This window comes from Procambarus clarkii, chromosome 42 (genome assembly GCF_040958095.1).
Source record: "Procambarus clarkii isolate CNS0578487 chromosome 42, FALCON_Pclarkii_2.0, whole genome shotgun sequence".
Classification (NCBI taxonomy): Eukaryota; Metazoa; Arthropoda; class Malacostraca; order Decapoda; family Cambaridae; genus Procambarus; species Procambarus clarkii.
The window spans coordinates 16,436,084-16,456,431 of NC_091191.1; the positions used below are offsets into that span (position 1 = coordinate 16,436,084).

Here is a 20,348-nt window from a genome sequence, read left to right on the forward strand (position 1 = left end):
AAGAGGCAAAGTCGCCAATCAGGGAGGGGAGCTCCATAGTGCTGGCTTGTGAGGTAGTGACTCGGAAGGGGGTCTATATACACTTTTCACGCCGGCGCGGGGGACAACTGCGCATCGTAGAGTTGCCAGGGACATTTTATTTTTCCTTGGAGCTCTGGTCATTACTCACCAATATAACATTAACATCGTAATGTTTTAAGTTTTCATCCAGATCTTCGATAATTGGAAGATATGTTTCCTCCCAAACTTCATCTCTTTGAACACAGGTGCGACCAATACCCACAGGTAATACAACTCGTGCGATTTCCTGAGAAGACTTGATGAATCTCGTTATGGCTTCTATAGCCTTTTTGAAATAGATGAGGCGATTTTGCGTTGTATCTTCTTTTAATCCGGTGAGCATATCACGATCTTTGGATTTTTCTATATGCGACTTGGCGATCTCATTGTTCTCTACAGGCGCCCCTATACCATATTGCACTGCAGCAGCAATAATGCAGGGGAGATTTTCAGCTCGACGATTGGAGACATGAATTGAACCGGGAATTGGGCGATCATGGGGAACACATCTCTTGAGATTATACAAAGGCCTGCGTTCACCATAGGCGCTTGCGTGTTTGTATTTCACTGATATGTCCTTCGCCATCCCGTACGGGACGCAAGATATGCAGTTTACAGGATACACAATCCAAGTTTCATTATTGCAAAATTCTTCATCGGTTAAATATCCGGTGTGCGTTTCCAGCCACATCTCCATTTTTCTTTTTTTTTTTACTTTCCCTTATGTTTTGGATAAAGCCTAGTCAACCGCCCTGTGTCGACCCTGCGAATATTCGTCGTGGGGGCTTTGCGCCCTTATATCTCCATCCCTGCTAGTGCGTGTAAAAGTTACCACGTACTGAGCAAATATTTATATTATTATTATAAGGGCCTCGACCAACAAGAAGCCCATAGGAACATTTTTTTTTCACTGACTTAATTAGCATAAAAAAAACCCACCTCAAATAGCGCAATATGTATCTCAAAATATCTTGCCATAAAATATCAATGTACGTCAGCTTAATACCCAAACACTGGCAACCTTTTTTTTCAGAAGCAGAAAAGGTCAAACACAGTGCGACTTGTTACAATTTTTTTTTTAATGTCCCCCCCCCCCCCATGAAAAAACCGTAGTCAGACCATATTCCCTTAATGAAATATATATAAAGTCATGGAGGCCACATCATTATTGGAAGGTTTGTGATAACTTATTGACATTAGGGATACCTTATGTAGTTAATGACATTTCTCGATAATTATCACAAAAAATAAGTACTTGGTCACCTTTCCTAGACTACCAACTGCCATCTTTTTTTTTTTTTAATTCACTGCATTATGCAACATGATTTAGCACATTTGCGAGTCATTTTTTCCTTTCCCTGTTTCCTCATAATTATGCCATAAAAAAAAGAGTAGCGGTGGCTAGAATTGCCAAACCAAAAAAAAAAAAAAAGAAACTAGCACATATGTAGCGATCTTTGACACTTATTTCGGGGAGGGAAAGGACGGGCAATATATAGCCTAGGATCTTGCCTCCATTCGCCAGTGTCGCACCAGTACACAATGGAACCTTCCCGTACTAAAACGTTTTACTCCAGGGACAGTCTTAAATGTGCCCAAATGCGTTTAGACACCTTTATAAATTGGCCTGTCGAGTGGCTAAACCCCCAAGACCTGGTGAATGAGGGATTTTATTATCTGAGAGTTGCGGATCATTGTTCCTGCGCCTTTTGTTGTAAAGTTGTGCATGCTTGGATTGAGGGCGATACGCCCCGTAGTAGGCATGCGAAAGTGTCGCCAAATTGTTCCTTCATAAGAGGCGAAAAGGACAATAACGTTCCTTTGGAAATCACCAAACTGGCATTCGAATATGGGCTGGATTTCTTTTCACCCCTATTCGAACCAAAGAATATAGCAACATCTGATCGTGAGTATATTGTATAAATATAATTTACTAGTTTATCTGTGAATAATTAGTATTGGCGATGTGGAGGGAGGACAAAAAAAATAAGTATAAACGCAGTAAGTCTTTTCAAATAATTTTTCTTTATTTTTTTTTGTTTTTGAAAGAATTGACTTAGAACCTGTGTCTTATGCATATATGTGATGGAGCATCTTTGTTTTTTTAGAGACCCCACCCCGCGAGGAAGAAACTAAAATGACTGGAGATGATTTGCAGGTTCTGGGGGTAATTCCATACGCTAAACCTAGATATCCAGGCTTGGCAACATACAAACAGCGTTTGGAAACATTCGACCTCAGCTGGACTGGTTGTGTCAAGCAAACATCTCACGAATTGGCAGAATCAGGATTTTTCTTCTGTGGTAAACAAATATTGTTGGAGTTTTTGTTATTTTTAGTGTGTGCGTGTGTATCCTCCTGGCCGGGGAGGATTTACTGGGCGCAAATCCTTAACTGTAGCCTCTGTTTAACTCAACAGTAAAATGGGTACTTGGTTGTAAAAAACGATTCTTCGAGGTGGGGATTGTATTCTAGGGACCTGCCCGAAATGCTAGGCCGTACAAGAATGTAACAACTCTTGTATATATCTGAAAAAAAAGTGTGTTTACTCCCCCAATTGTGCTTGCGGGGGTGGAGCTCTGGCTCTTTGGTCCCGGGAAGTGTGTGTGTGTGTGTGCGCGCGTGTGTGTGTTTTTGTATTACAACATTGCCGGATGTGAGCTATAATAATAATAATGAATGGGAATATTTTTTTTCTTAAATTTACAGGCCTAAGTGACCATATGCGCTGCTTTTTCTGTGGGAATGGTTTTCGTAATTGGGAACCTGCTGACGACCCTTGGACACTGCACGCGCAATGGTATCCTGAGTGCACCTTTGTCAACATTAAAAAGGATGCACAGTTCATTAAGAATGCTAGAGAATCTTCGCAGCGTCGAACTATAAAACCCATAGATGAACATCTTTTAACTGGTCTGATGGAAGGTTTGGGTTTTTTCCCAGCATTAATTGAACATTTTGGATTTCCTGATGTCTGTGTGAGACCTGCCTTAAGGCTATATCTCAAAAGCACCAAAGATTTATTACCGTTTGTTACAGAGGCCAGATGTATAGAATTAATGTTGTGGTATATGCAAGAGAGCACTAAAGCCGAAATGGGTTTAAGGGGAATTCATCATGAGGATGTGGAAGGTAGGGTAGAGCCTGCGAATCTGGAATGGCAATCCGCGCCCTCTGACATGGAAACAGTCGCCACAGCTAATGAAATGGATGTCGACGTTGTTGGATCAATGAGCGGGTTCATGAGCACTAATCTTGGTTTGCGGGCTTTGCCTTCTCCTGTTGAAACAGAGGCGGAAGAGACGACTATAGTCGCTAATGAAATGGATGTTGAAACTGGCGAAGAGGCCACAGACTTTGATGCGACATCCCATGTTGAAACTGTGATGAACACATCTACGCCAACGTCTTGGGCTGCTGATATTTTGTGTAAGGTGTGCTTTAACAATGCGTTGAGTGTCGTACTGCTGCCCTGCAGACATATGGTAACATGCAGTAATTGTCTTGTATCTATGAGAAACTGCCCCATTTACAGACGCACCATTTCGCATGTCCTTCGACCGATTATTTCCTAAGAAGACAAAAAAGGCATAGAGACTAATTTATTTATGTAAATAAAAATTGTACAAATGTCGAGTTGTTTTTTTATATTCATAAATTAGTATAAATAAGCTCACATTTTCATGAACAGTATTTTTTTTTGGGGGGGGGGGAATTAGATTGCAATTGCTTATTTACTGCCCTAAAATCATTGATCCGGGGGGTGGGGGCGAGATACTGCCTCATTTAGAGAAATTTGCTATGTGCAATAGCTCGGACGTTGGGGAACTGAACCGGGTCCTGCACGAAGGTTGCTCAACATTCCGCTCGAATATGGACAAAAATAGAATCTCTCTCTCTCTCTCTTTCTGAGGTAAAGAACCTTTTGAGAACTAGCACTCAAAGGTTATAAAAAAGATTAACAACTTTATAATTAGAGAGGCTGCTAAGATAATGAATCATTTAGTGAAATTTGTAATGTCCAATATCTCGGACGTTGGGGAACTGAACCAGGACCCGTACGAAGGTTGTTCAACATTCTGCTCGAATATGGACAAAAATAGAATCTCTCTCTCTCTCTCTCTTTCTTTCTGAGGTAAAGAACCTTTTTGAGACCTAGCACTCAAAGGTTAAAAAAAAAAAGATTAACACCTTTATAATTAGAGAGAGACAGCTAAGATACTGCATCATTTAGTGAAATTTGTAATGTCCATTAGCTCGGACGTTGGGGAACTGAACCAGGGCCCGCACGAAGGTTGCTCTGCTCCTGTGCAAATGAGGAAACATTTGGGAGAAAGAGAGGAAGCAAGATTTACTCCCTTGGAAAACCTTTATAAAAAATTAGTGGCCAGAGTTTTGAAAATATTGGCAACTTTCATTTTTTATACAGAATGAAACTCTTAATTAATAAATAATATATATCCTGAAGAATAAATCTTCCTCTATGAGATATATTTTTAGTTAGTTTTAAAAGTTTGTAATTACAGTAATGATAAAGCCTTCCAACCATGGCTCATTAAAAGTTTTTTTTTGTTTATGAAATCGTGTAAGTATTTATGCAATATTTATTATCAAACAATCATAATACGCAGTGGCATATCATTTTTATAAAGAGGCTTTATAAGGTAAATATAATAGCAATACGAAACTCTTTCTATCTGACGTATTATTTTAAATAAATACATTTGGGCGAAAAACATGTCTATTGGCCGCGTGAGCGACTTAGGGTGGGCTCTTGCAGATTCTATGTATTTTAATCTCTAAACATTTGAGTGCCAAGAACAACTCTCGTGCAGGCCCGCATTCAGTTCTCGACGTTCAAGCTTTTGCTATAGTAAATGTCTCTAAAAATGAGGCCGTATCTCACCCTGACCAACTGTTTTTGGCTCAATTGTAATCCATCCAGCCGCAGTCAGCAGGGCAGGACCCAGTGCAGGTTTGGAAGGCTTTGGAAATTAAAGCACCGTAAGATTGTGAGTGTTCAAGTTTAGGGGGGACTAAGTATTTTGCGCGAATGTGAAAGCCCTGGGTTTATTTGTGTAAGTTAAAAATTGAGTTTTTGTTTGTGTATAAGAGTTTGGCAATGTGTTTAAGTATGATTGTGCAACTGTTTTAAGTTTAGGGGGGGACTAAGTACAGATAGCTCCAGTCGTTGCGCTATATGAAGTTATTGGGCCCCCACCACAATAGCTGAAAACTATTATGTTAAAAAATGAAATTTAATACAGAATACGAACAGATTCAGATTCCCAGTACGTATTAAATTGCTTAAACCACTCAACTACTTTCCTTTATAGTATATTTACGAGTGTCAAATTAATGTTTGGAGTGTCAAACCCAACATAATATGGCTGAGGCCCCACTATTTAAACTTCTTTTCGTATGCTATGAAATATCACAGGTATTGTTAATGCTTGTAACGTTTATTACAAAAGATAGACATACATTTGATGCTATTTTTCATATTAAAATCTAATTTGAGGCCCGAAAAATATATCTATAAAATCTATAAACAGGTTAGAACCTTACAAATGCAAGTATGCCTTTTTCACCAGTATTCAACTGAATACCACAGAAAATGGAATCTTTACTTTAGCTACAGAAAACGGAGCAATGCCGAGGGGGGATGACTGGAATAAACAGTTTCCAACCTGACTCTTCTCGCACATAAACATGTCTTTCTTGACCTCATTTCAAATTATATAGAGTACTGAAAGCTCATTTTCCATAGCAAATATACTAAGGAACTCATTTTACGACTAGAACGCAAACTAGGACCCCTCATTCAGATTCAAAACACGAGAATTATTGACTGAACATTTCCCCACTATCAAGCACACAGGACTCTTTAAAGCTATCTTAACTTCTTTAAAACCCCAATATGACCCATCTCACATGCAGATCCTGTTCTATGACTTGCCCTTCATGTCAATGTACCCCACAGTATCATGCAAATTCAAGATAAGGCTTACTACACCTATATATCCAAAATGGTCTTTGTAAGGAATCTTGACCCCCCCTTGTATGCTTGACCCCCACTGGGGTTATCCACCTCTGACCATTACAGAAAATGGAGCTGTGCCCAAGGACTCCCTATACTATTCAGTCATAGCCTCATTAAAGTACTCCAAAAACTTCTATATTCGCTTTCAACTGCGTTTCTTGGTTTGAATCTATTGAACATTCACCCTCTGATCCATTCAAAAGTAAGGGCCCCCAAATTGATACCGTAGTACTCTCGTAACACCCCCGGGACAAATCGTGCATTTTTGCTCATGCCATTAAAATACTCCAAAAACGTTTATATGCCTTTCACCAGTGTATTTTTTGGTTTCCAACTATTGAACATTCATCCTCGGTACCTCTCATAAGTAGAGACCCCCTCCTTGAGGCCCTAGACTCATCTTAAAAGCTCGAGACAAATCGTGCAAAAACAGGTTAGGATAGGGCACCAGTTCCTCAGGTACACCATGGGTGGTGGTCCCCCAGGGACCCCAGGGGGGACCACCACCCCACCACCGCCAGCCAGCCAGGAGCGCGCTGACTGTGCCCTAACCTAACCACCTAAAACAAGAGGGATGGACGATCTGGCCCGCCAGGGTCAAGTCGGCATGGAAGTGCCCAACCGTTTCTGAAATTTTTTTACCTCAATCTGTCTCCTTATTCACTACTGACAACAACATCTCTTTCTAGGCGTATAACGATGCATAAGCAACAGCGCTCCATTAAGGAACATATAATCTCTTCCCATAACCAAACCATCGCCAGAGAAATCCTAGTAAACAACACAGAAATCATCGATAGATACAGCGATAGCAGGCGGCTTGACGTTTGCGAGGCACTACACATCAAGAAGTCAACACCAGCAATCAACAGCCAATTATTGCACAACTATATTCTACCCACCTCAAGACTCCGCTCCAATATAGAAGCATCATGAAATATGAACCAATAGGCTTTCTACAAACACTTCTATTCAATACCCATTGTTTCTGTTCTGTCTTGTGTTGATACTTTTAATAACCTATTCATATCCCCTCTTGTTCTGTCTTGTGTTAATGCCACATCACCCCTCCCACCTCACTCAAATGTAGATATAAAATCAGAGATACGTAAGTTCTAATCAGTTGTGTATTTGTGAAGTCTTTGAAAATGTAATAAGTTTTACGAAACGCGCCCGTGTCGCGTCAGACTAGAAATAAAAATGAATTTTGGAGAAGTGATTTTTGATTTACCTCCAACAGTGAAGCGTAATGTACGAAAGATTGAGAAAATTCGTGTTAGAATTATTAATCTTACTTTTTCGGTCATATTTAATAATATATGTCTACAGGAAAGACTGCTACCAAAATATACTAATATATATATATATATATATATATATATATATATATATATATATATATATATATATATATCCCTTCTTCTCTGTTATATATAAATATATATATATATATATGTAATTATACATATATATATATATATATATATGTAATTATACATATATATATATATATATATATATATATATATATATATATATATATATATATATATATATATATATATATATATATATATATATATATATATATATATATATATATAATTACTGGTACTACAGCGCCTCTCACCTGGCTGTTGACTCTGAGGTTCCGGAGACAGCCATAGAAAGGTGGGAAACCCCCTTGTAAAGTGTTTGCTGGTAGAGGGTGTGACAGTCCACCCACTTGTAGCGGTCCACTCGTGTTGAGGGCGCGGGCGGCTCGAGGCAGTCTGGCCGCCCCTCTACAAGTGTGGGCGTCGGGATGGGTGTTGGTCTTGGAGTGGTTGTGGGCGAGGGTGGAGGGTGGCGGCGGTGGTACGTCGTCTGGTCCGTTGCCAGTGCACAAGTCCACAATCATTTCCACCAACTGAGAGTGAGAGTGAGAGTGGGAGAGAACGAGCGAGGAGAGAGGAAGGAGATGGAGAAATGAAAGAGGATGGAGAAGAAGAAGAGACGAGCCGGGGAAGAAGAGTAGTAGACAGGTTAATGAGAGAAGGAAAATTGGATGAGGGATCGGAAGATAAGAGTGGGTGAAGAAAAAGAATTAAGAGAAGAGAAGGAAGCGTGAATGGGGAGGATGAGGAGGTGGGAGAGCACAAATTGGGAAAGGAGAATAACCCGCGATTAGTGTTTTGATGTAAATGGTGTTGGGTATTTTACTCACTTCTGAACTATTAGTAATTATGAACTGACGAGTAGCTGTCTCCCGAACACTGAATTATAATCGTGCTTTGTTGAACAATAGATGACTATCTCTCTGCTGAACAAAAATTAACTTTCATACTCTTATAAGTATTGTGAGAGATGACATTCTCACCTGAAAAATTTTAATATTGCATACTACCCTGAATTATATATATCATACCAGTTTAAACATTGAATACCTATCATAGAAGCCTGAAAAAATATATAACGATCATACTCTCCTGAACCACGAAGAGTAAAACTCATTCTATCTCCAAAAAATATCTAGTACCTTTCATTATTCATTAGTGGACTGTCCCACACATTTGAATATGGGTATCATCTATTTTTAACATTATTTGCATCGGCACGTTGATACCCTGATCCAATTACCTGCCATAATATTATACATTGCAAAAAATGCTGGGTTGCCCATGTATTGGCTGTCCAAGCTGCAATGTAATCGAAGTATGCATTCGTAAATGTTAAACTGTGTATCGAAAAACGACCTTTTATCAAATATAAAAATATATTCATTCGGTGGCCCTTTCTTTTGAATGTAGATTAAATATATTACATGGGCCTGACGAAGGCCGAATTTCAACCACAGTTTTGAAAAGGGATTTATCTTCTATGGTGATAACAGTACCTGCAGCAAGTATCAAAGAAAATTAGGTTCGGTTCACAGTGAAGTGTTAAATGACATTTATTATAGTTTAATCGACTATAACAGGCAGTAATCGTGACCTGTCGAGACTAGTCAGGCGATAAACAACATGAGATTTGTTATGATAATGAATGAATGATATGAAATAATGATTATATTTACCACTACAATGGAAGTCGCAACGATATTAGTCACAACTATCATTTGGATTTCAAAACCAATACCTATAGTCCAAAGTCTCTGCTCTACATCCTCACTCCTCACCTCGTCTTTCCATATAAGGTCGATCCTGTGCCAGGTGTTGTCTGCCAGGGAGTAGGAGGCGTTGAGGTCGAGGGTAACAGGGCCGCCTCCCAGGTCCAGCAGGAGAGACGGACGGCCCTGACGCAGCTCCAGCAGCAACAGATCCCTAGCGGTGTTCTCTTCGGTCCCTTGGGTTGGTGCCCCCTGGTCCGGTCCTGAGTACAGCAGCGTGGCCGACATGGATCTGGTCAGCACCTCCATACTCAAGTGGACTTCAGCACAAGGCGGGATGGGCGGCACCCACGCCCACCCGCCCACTGTAACGACCTCATCTTCACTACTTCCTAAGTCTGACCCTCCACCGTCGTCCTCGAAGTGCCTAACGATCACTTTACAGCGAGAACCCCAGGTGCCGTGAGGACAGATGCATCTGAGGAACGTATCGTCCAAACAGAACCCAGGAAATAACCTCACAATGCTCTGCAGATAAATATTCCTAATTGTGAAATTCTAGTAAAACACCAGACTAAGGAGCTCGCTAATCCGGACTCAGTTAACCTGGACCCCTGTGTAATCTTACCAATTGACTCTTTAAGTTTTTGTTGGCCAAACTTCACCAAACTAGGACACAAATCCGTGTTATTGGGAGTCTCGGCCAAGTTATGAATGTTTAAGGGCCTTCAACCAGTGTAGCCTGAGCAGCTGGAAGTTAAAACAGACCTTGTCAAGCTCATGTGCAGTAATTTGTGTGTTGGGTTGTCTCAATAAGCAAACATGAATAAATAAAATAGTTTACCTAATATAACAATAATTACATAATTGTTACTATATATATATATATATATATATATATATATATATATATATATATATATATATATATATATATATATATATATATATATATATATATATATATATATTATTAAATATGACCGAAAAAGTAAGATTAATAATTCTAACACGAATTTTCTCAATTTTTCGTACATTACGCTTCACTGTTGGAGGTAAATAAAAAATCAAGTCTCCAAAATTCATTTTTATTTCTAGTCTGACGCGACACGGGCGCGTTTCGTAAAACTTATGACATTTTCAAAGACTTTAGTTCACAAATACACAACTGAATAGAACTTACGTATCTCCGATTTTATATCTACATTTGAGTGAGGTGGAAGGGGTGATGTGGCATTAACACAAGACAGAACAAAATGTGGTATTAATAGGGTATTAATTTCATCAACACAAGACAGAACAAGAGTATTAATAGGGTATTAATTTCATCAACACAAGACAGAACACGAAACAATGGATATTGAATAGAAGTGTTTGTAGAAAGCCTATTGGTCCATATTTCTTGATGCTTCTATATTGGAGCAGAGTCTTGAGGTGGGTAGAATATAGTTGTGCAATAATTGGCTGTTGATTGCTGGTGTTGACTTCTTGATGTGTAGTACCTCGCAAACGTCAAGCCGCCTGCTATCGCTGTATCTATCGATGATTTCTGTGTTGTTTACTATGATTTCTCTGGCGATGGTTTGGTTATGGGAAGAGATTATATGTTCCTTAATGGAGCCCTGTTGCTTATGCATCTTTAAACGCCTAGAAAGAGATGTTGTTGTCTTGCCTATATACTGGGTTTTTTGGAGCTTACAGTCCCCAAGTGGGCATTTGAAGGCATAGACGACGTTAGTCTCTTTTAAAGCGTTCTGTTTTGTGTCTGGAGAGTTTCTCATGAGTAGGCTGGCCGTTTTTCTGGTTTTATAGTAAATCGTGAGTTGTATCCTCTGATTTTTGTCTGTAGGGATAACGTTTCTATTAACAATATCTTTCAGGACCCTTTCCTCCGTTTTATGAGCTGTGGAAAGAAAATATTCTGAGGAAACTACTCCAAGCTTGTACTAAAGAGGCACCCTTCTTGAGCCCGGATGGGCACATGTATAAGCAAGTAGATGGGGTCGCCATGGGTTCTCCCCTAGGTGTCCTGTTTGCAAACTTCTACATTGGTACCATCGAGCAAAAAGTCTTAGTCGACATGAACTTGAAACCGGCCATATACTGCAGGTATGTTGACGACATTTTTACACAGGTATCTGATGTCAGACATCTGCAGGAGCTGAAGGAGGCATTTGAGCAGAGTTCCGTGCTGCGTTTCACTTACGAGATGGAAAAGGATGGGAAGCAGCCCTCTCTAGATGTAACAGTCTTGGAAAAGGGCGGAGGTTTCCACACTGCAGTCTACACTAAGGAAACAAACATAGGAATGTGCCTAAATGCCAACAGCGACTGCCCAGACAGGTACAAGAGGAGTGTTGTTAACGCATATGTCGACCGTGCTCTCAGCCACAGCTCAGAATGGAAGCAAGTCGACGAAGAACTATGTAGGGTAAGGCAGGTCCTAGTCAATAACGGCTTCTCCAATGGTTTCGTCGAAGACATCGTAAGAAGGAAAGTGAAAAGCCATGCAACCTCTGAAGAGACAACTAACACAACACCTATACCCCCTATTAGACTATTTTACAGGAACTTCTTTTCCACAGCTCATAAAACGGAGGAAAGGGTCCTGAAAGATATTGTTAATAGAAACGTTATCCCTACAGACAAAAATCAGAGGATACAACTGACGATTTACTATAAAACTAGAAAAACGGCCAGCCTACTCATGAGAAACTCTCCAGACACAAAACAGAACGCTTTAAAAGAGACTAACGTCGTCTATGCCTTCAAATGCCCACTTGGGGACTGTAAGCTCCAAAAAACCCAGTATATAGGCAAGACAACAACATCTCTTTCTAGGCGTTTAACGATGCATAAGCAACAGGGCTCCATTAAGGAACATATAATCTCTTCCCACAACCAAACCATCGCCAGAGAAATCATAGTAAACAACACAGAAATCATCGATAGATACAGCGATAGCAGGCGGCTTGACGTTTGCGAGGCACTACACATCAAGAAGTCAACACCAGCAATCAACAGCCAATTATTGCACAACTATATTCTACCCACCTCAAGACTCCGCTCCAATATAGAAGCATCAAGAAATATGGACCAATAGGCTTTCTACAAACACTTCTATTCAATATCCATTGTTTCGTGTTCTGTCTTGTGTTGATGAAATTAATACCCTATTAATACTCTTGTTCTGTCTTGTGTTGATGAAATTAATACCCTATTAATACCACATTTTGTTCTGTCTTGTGTTAATGCCACATCACCCCTTCCACCTCACTCAAATGTAGATATAAAATCGGAGATACGTAAGTTCTATTCAGTTGTGTATATGTGAACTAAAGTCTTTGAAAATGTAATAAGTTTTACGAAACGCGCCCGTGTCGCGTCAGACTAGAAATAAAAATGAATTTTGGAGAATTGATTTTTGATTTACCTCCAACAGTGAAGCGTAATGTACGAAAGATTGAGAAAATTCGTGTTAGAATTATTAATCTTACTTTTTCGGTCATATTTAATAATATATGTCTACAGGAAAGACTGCTACCAAAATATACTAATATATATATATATATATATATATATATATATATATATATATATATATATATATATATATATATATATATATATTTATATATATATATATATATATATATATATATATATATATATATATATATATATATATATATATATATATATATATATATACACATTCTAACTTGATCAGTTCAAAGTTAGAAGTGTAGAAACTTTAGACACACACGCCCACCAGGGGACTTGAACCCTGGCCACCAAGATGGCAGGTATGCACTTATACCAACTACACCATACTCAGAGCCCCAAAGAGGTGGGAATATATATATATATATATATATATATATATATATATATATATATATATATATATATATATATATATATATATATATATATATATATATATATATATATATATATGTCGTACCAAGTAGCCAGAACGCACGTCTCAGCCTACTATGCAAGGCCCGATTTGAATAATAAGCCAAGTTTTCATGAATTAATGTATTTTCTCTATTTTTTTCTTATGAAGAGAGAAAGCTATCCATTTCATTATGTATGAGGTCAATTATTTTTTATTGGAGTTAAAATTAACGTAGATATATGACCGAACCTAACCAACCCTACCTAACCTAACCTAACCTATCTTTATAGGTTAGGTTAGGTTAGGTAGCCGAAAAAGGTAGGTTAGGTTAGGTTAGGTAGGTTAGGTAGTCGAAAAATAATTCATGAAAACTTGGCTTATTAGGCAAATCGGGCCTTGCATAGTAGGCTGAGAAGTGCGTTCTGGCTACTAGGTACGACATATATATATATATATATATATATATATATATATATATATATATATATATATATATATATATATATATATATATATATATATATATATATATATATATATATATATATCGTACCTATTAGCCAGAACGCACTTCTCAGCCTATTATGCAAGGCCCGATTTGCCTAATAGGCCGAGTGATTTTCTTTATTTTCAATAAATTATTTCCTATTGGTTTATTTTAAATATTATTTTTATATTATATTAAGAACATAAATTATTGATTTAGTTATGTTAGTTTAGGATAGGTTAAGATAGGTTAAGTTAGGTTAGGTAAGGTTGGTTTGGTTCGGTCATATATCTACGTTAGTTTTAACTCAATTTTAACAAAATTAACTTATACATAATGAAATGGACAGATTTATTATTTCATAAGAAAAAAATTACAAAAATATATATATTCAGGAAAACTTGGCCTATTATGCAAATCGGGAATTGCATAGTAGGATGAGTACGACGTTCTGGCTACTAGGTACAACATATATATATATATATATATATATATATAAATATGTCGTACCTAGTAGCCAGAACTCACTTCTCAGCCTACTATGCAATGCCCGATTTGCCTAATAAGCCAAGTTTTCCTAAATTAATATATTTTCTCTATTTTTTTTCTTATGAAATGATAAAGCTACCCATTTCATTATGTATGAGGTCAATTTTTTTTATTTGAGTTAAAATTAACGTAGATATATGACCGAACCTAACCAACCCTACCTAACCTAACCTAACCTATCTTTATAGGTTAGGTTAGGTTAGGTAGCCGAAAAAGTTAGGTTAGGTTAGGTTAGGTAGGTTAGGTTGTCGTAAAACAATTAATTCATGAAAACTTGGCTTATTAGGCAAATCGAGCCTTGCATAGTAGGCTGAGAAGTGAGTTCTGGCTACTAGGTACGACATATTTATATATATATATATATATATATATATATATATATATATATATATATATATATATATATATGTCGTACCTAGTAGCCAGAACTCACTTCTCAGCCTACTAGGCAAGGCCCGATTTGCCTAATAAGCCAAGTTTTCCTGAATTAATATATTTTTTCTAATTTTTTTCTTATGAAATGATAAAGCTACCCATTTCATTATGTATGAGATCATTTTTTTTTATTGGAGTTAAAATTAACGTAGATATATGACCGAACCTAACCAACCCTACCTAACCTAACCTAACCTATCTTTATAGGTTAGGTTAGGTTAGGTTGCCGAAAAAGTTAGGTTAGGTTTGGTTAGGTAGGTTAGGTAGTCGAAAAACAATTAATTCATGAAAACTTGGCTTATTAGGCAAATCGGGCCTTGCATAGTAGGCTGAGAAGTGCGTTCTGGCTACTAGGTACGACATATATATATATATATATATATATATATATATATATATATATATATATATATATATATATATATATATATATATATATACATATATATATATTCAAACATATATATATGCTTGAAAGCTCCCTCTAGTAATAATTTACATTGTAATTAATATGAATGTATGTATATATGTAGATTTTTTTTTTTTTTTTACAAACCTAGAAGGGGTACCACCTCTGGTGCAAGTGTAGGGACCCATAGCCTCGGAGAAGAAAATAAAGAGTACTCAGAGAAGACCTTGTGGATCCTCACTGAACACTTTGATATTTTCTTCTCCTACCACCCCTATATGTAGATATATATATTTATTTTTATATATATATATATATATATATATATATATATATATATATATATATATATATATATATATATATATATATGTATATATATATATATATATATATATATATATATATATATATATATATATATATATATATATATATATATATATGTCGTACCTAGTAGCCACAACGCACTTCTCAGCCTACTATGCAAGGCCCAATTTGCCTAATAAGCCAAGTTTTCATGAAATATTTGTTTTTCGACTACCTAACCTACCTAACCTAACCTAACCAATTTTTTCGGCTACCTAACCTAACCTAACCTACAGAGATAGGTTAGGTTAGGTTAGGTAGGATTGGTTAGGTTCGGTCATATATCTACGTTAATTTTAACTCCAATAAAAAAAAAATGACCTCATACATAATGAAATGGGTAGCTTTATCATTTCATAAGAAAAAAATTAGGGAAAATATATTAATTCAGGAAAACTTGGCTTATTAGGCAAATTGGGCCTTGCTTAGTAGCCTGAGAAGTGCGTTCTGGCTACTAGGTACGACATATATATATATATATATATATATATATATATATATATATATATATATATATATATATATATATATATATATATATATACATATATATATATAATATGTGTATATATAAATATATATATCTACATATATACATATATTCATATTAATTACAATGTAAATTATTACTAGAGGGAGCTTTCAAGCAATGAAATGGCAGAGTAGAGGAGCGTAACCAAGTTTCATCACACCAGAGGCGAGAGTTTGGCTGGTGTTAACACACTATGCGACTTACGCACATGTGTGGCGACAACGTGGGAATTGCTGCTGTTTTATAATTTCTCATATAATTGCCTTTCCCCATTATATGCATATTTTTAAACATGTTGCACTCTTGTACAAAGTTCAGAGGATACATGTGCCACTAACTCACGTGGTGCCCATGGATGTGTTGTGGGCAGTTACTGGCAACTCACCTGGTACCTGAGGATGCTGGAATGCACCTGCCACCATTCAGACAGGTGTAGGGGGTGCAGGTGTCGTGGGTAGCAGGTGTGGTGTGTCCACAACCACAGGTGGTGCGCACCTCCATCTTGGGTCCCACTAGCGCCGAGATGTTGGCGTCTATGATGCTGAAGCCGTCAGTAAGGGTAGCGCGCACCCAGCACCCGTCAAGGCACCCGTCGGCCTCCTGGGTGGCTACGACACGCAGGTCCTCGTAGTCGACCTCGCTCTCGCTCTCGTACGTGTTCTCCAAAGCGACTGTACGAACGACCTCCTGGCATGACCGAACGCCGACCTCTTGCACACTGACTCCTAAAAGGGCGCTCAGCTGTGAAGAAAATATTTCATCCAATGAATAATCAGCCCACGACACGCATGTAGTAACCTGGAAACTTCAGAGGAATTCTATCAACCGCCCCACAGACGTACATGAATAACTTTCGACAGTAAAATGTTGAGAGAGCATATGACGGAAAGTTACTTCTTCTCGTATGTCACACTCAATTACAAACATAAAAGGTAATAAGCCAAGTAATATGCATGCAAATCTAGCTTTAATGGTTCACTTGTCTCACTGCGACTAGAGGAATGAGCTACATTGCACAAACATAGGGTATTTCAAAATATATATATTAATAAAATGAGCATATAAAAAATGAGGCATATTAAATGTTTTGACTTTGATGTTGGTTAATGAAGTGTTCAACTTCCGCTTTGAATTATACTTATGGTTTTACTTCTGACTTCTGTTGCCGCGACTGCTGCTGTCACGACTATTGCTAAAGTTATCATAAGTACTGCCACCATTTCCACAACTATTCCAACTATTACCATGACTAATGCTACAATTATCACAACTTCTGTTACTACTATTCCAAAACTTTCGCTAATATTATCATGACTACTGATATTATTTACTCAGCTACAGCTATTAATTACTCAGCTCCAGCTATTATTTGTTTGTCAACACTTTTTCTTCACATACTACCCAGCAATAGTCATACAATCTCATTCACAGCTGCTATTACTACAACTACTGTCACGATTAGTAGTACTATCAGTACTAATAAACGCCCGCACTCACTTCTTGCTAGTGGAAGGAACTACTGCTACCACTACTCCGGTTATTGTCCTCACAACTACAACTACCGGCCTCTAATATGGTTCATTATTTACGAAACAAATGATGTTACTGCTGTTAATAACGACTTACTGGCTGAGTGAACTCACCTCATTTTTCCTGTACATGAGGATGTGGTCGAGATTGGGCACACCCGGAGCTACCAGCCACACCCGTGACGACTCTGTGGCGGGCATGGTGTGGTGCCCGCCCAGGGCCTCCACTGACACTGCCCGCGTGCCCATGCTGCCACTGCCCGCCCGCACGCCCATGCTCCTCCTGCCCGCCCACGCCTCTACCGTCGTCTCCAGCTGACTGAGTATTGATGCCTCACTCTGTGTTACAAGACGCGGTTATATGTTGGATGTGCTTAGTATCGGTCTTTTTGTCGATCTTGTTCGTAAGTAAGTAATTATCAAAGAAGGCACCAAGCCTGGAAGGTTATGTAGCACCATACGAATCTTGTTCGTCTGTCACTCCGGTATACATGTTTTCGTCTGTCTATATCTCCTGTTTCTTTTTGTCTGCCTGTCTGTTTTCGTTTGTCTGTTTCTGTGTCTGAACCATACTCTCTTAAACGTACCTCTCTGGCCATGACCAGCTGGTAGGGGTTCACCGCCAAGGTAAGCGGGGTGGCGTGTGTGACGTCATGGTGGTTTAGGGACATCACCTTGACTGTGACGTTGGCCCTGACCCCAAATTGACCTTGGCTGACGTCGTTGACCTTGAAGCTTAGCTCGTACCTGATGGACATGATACGTGTTCCCTTGAAAACAATAAATAAAGATGAGACAGTTTCTTTCCTAACTTTCCTTTCTTTAACTGATAGTTTAGACCAACAAATGGAGCACAAGTCCAACCCGTCCTCAGGAATAACGTCCAAATACTCATTAATACAGCAGTAAATCTCCCTGTTTGTGAATAAGGATCATTTACACTTGACACACAACTCGTTAGGTTCAAATTCGTCTTGGATAGTATTTCCCTTTTTACCCGTGGTCGAATCTCAACGCACTAAATGCTACGTTTATGTACTTAAAATACAAATAACTGGCAGGTTTCACCTTCCTTAATCACCTACCTTCCTCCAGGTGGGAAGGGAACCGTCACCTTCCTACCTCCAGGTGGGAAGGGAACCCTCACCTGTCTACCTCCATGTGGGAAGGGAACCGTCACTTGCCTATCTCCAGGAGAGAAGGGAACCGTCACCTACCTACCTCCAGGTGGGAAGGGAACCGTCACCATGTTGGACGCACGTGGTCACACATGTGGTGATCGTGATCATCGACTGCATATTGCCATCATGCAACTCAGCAGCAGTTGTCAACAGCAGAGTCAACGCTACGCACAGATGTACATCTTCATCCAAGTGAGACTATACTGCTACAGGCAGAGCATCTTGAGCAGCGGCGCTGCACACACTCTCTATAGCTAGCTCGTGGCCCAGCAGAGAATATCATAGATTTTATAATAAAGAAGAAAAAGTCAGGCGTTTGGTACTCCGTTCCTTCCCGCTACGAAGAAAGCTAGAACCACAACCAGAACTGCTGTTAATAACCTTCCTACCTCCAGGTGAGAAGGGAACCTTCACCTACCTACCTCCAGGTGGGAAGGGAACCTTCACCTACCTACCTCCTGGTGGAAGGGAACCTTCACCTACCTACCTCCAGGTGGGAAGGGAACCTTCCCCTACCTACCTCCAGGTGGGAAGGGAACCTTCACCTACCTACCTCCAGGTGGGAAGGGAACCTTCCCCTACCTACCTCCAGGTGGGAAGGGAACCTTCACCTACCTACCTCCAGGTGGGAAGGGAACCTTCCCCTACCTACCTCCAGGTGGGAAGGGAACCTTCCCCTACCTACCTCCAGGTGGAAGGGAACCTTCACCTACCTACCTCCAGGTGGGAAGGGAACTTTCCCCTACCTACCTCCAGGTGGAAGGGAACCTTCACCTACCTACCTCCAGGTGGGAAGGGAACCTTCACCTACCTACCTCCAGGTGGGAAGGGAACCTTCCCCTACCTACCTCCAGGTGGGAAGGGAACCTTCACCTACCTACCTCCAAGTGGAAGGGAACCTTCCCCTACCTACCTCCAGGTGGAAGGGAACCTTCACCTACCTACCTCCAGGTGGGAAGGGAACCTTCACCTACCTACCTCCAGGTGGGAAGGGAACCTTCACCTACCTACCTCCAGGTGGGAAGGGAACCTTCCCCTACCTACCTCCAGGTGGAAGGGAACCTTCACCTACCTACCTCCAGGTGGAAGGGAACCTTCACCTACCTACCTCCAGGTGGGAAGGGAACCTTCCCCTACCTACCTCCAGGTGGAAGGGAACCTTCACCTACCTACCTCCAGGTGGGAAGGGAACCTTCACCTACCTACCTCCAGGTGGGAAGGGAACCTTCCCCTACCTACCTCCAGGTGGGAAGGGAACCTTCACCTACCTACCTCCAGGTGGGAAGGGAACCTTCCCCTACCTACCTCCAGGTGGGATGGGAACCTTCCCCTACCTACCTCCAGGTGGAAGGGAACCTTCACCTACCTACCTCCAGGTGGGAAGGGAACCTTCACCTACTTACCTCCAGGTGGAAGGGAACCTTCACCTACCTACCTCCAGGTGGGAAGGGAACCTTCACCTACCTACCTCCAGGTGGGAAGGGAACCTTCCCCTACCTACCTCCAGGTGGGAAGGGAACCTTCACCTACCTACCTCCAGGTGGGAAGGGAACCTTCCCCTACCTACCTCCAGGTGGGAAGGGAACCTTCCCCTACCTACCTCCAGGTGGAAGGGAACCTTCACCTACCTACCTCCAGGTGGGAAGGGAACCTTCACCTACCTACCTCCAGGTGGAAGGGAACCTTCACCTACCTACCTCCAGGTGGGAAGGGAACCTTCAATTACCTACCTCCAGGTGGAAGGGAACCTTCACCTACCTAC

The 20,348-nt window shown here is 39.8% G+C and overlaps 2 protein-coding genes across 2 annotated transcripts in view; one reads left to right on the forward strand and one right to left on the reverse strand.

Moving 5' to 3' along the window:
* LOC123751759 (putative neural-cadherin 2) overlaps window positions 1-20,348 on the reverse strand; it is a 297,993-nt gene that overhangs the window by 77,288 nt on the left and 200,357 nt on the right. The window contains exons 13-18 of the mRNA XM_069339611.1: window positions 17,993-18,152; window positions 17,520-17,744; window positions 16,558-16,617; window positions 16,262-16,473; window positions 9,261-9,669; window positions 7,734-8,012 (exon numbers count right to left, since the gene is read on the reverse strand). Coding sequence (XP_069195712.1) covers window positions 7,734-8,012; window positions 9,261-9,669; window positions 16,262-16,473; window positions 16,558-16,617; window positions 17,520-17,744; window positions 17,993-18,152 — 1,345 coding nt within the window. The remainder of the gene's footprint in view (window positions 1-7,733; window positions 8,013-9,260; window positions 9,670-16,261; window positions 16,474-16,557; window positions 16,618-17,519; window positions 17,745-17,992; window positions 18,153-20,348) is intronic.
* On the forward strand, window positions 1,170-3,692 carry LOC123774735 (baculoviral IAP repeat-containing protein 8-like). The gene is made up of 2 exons (XM_069339924.1): window positions 1,170-2,363; window positions 2,770-3,692. The coding sequence occupies exons 1-2, from the start codon at window positions 2,198-2,200 to the stop codon at window positions 3,633-3,635; spliced, it is 1,032 nt and encodes a 343-aa protein (XP_069196025.1). The 5' UTR covers window positions 1,170-2,197; the 3' UTR covers window positions 3,636-3,692.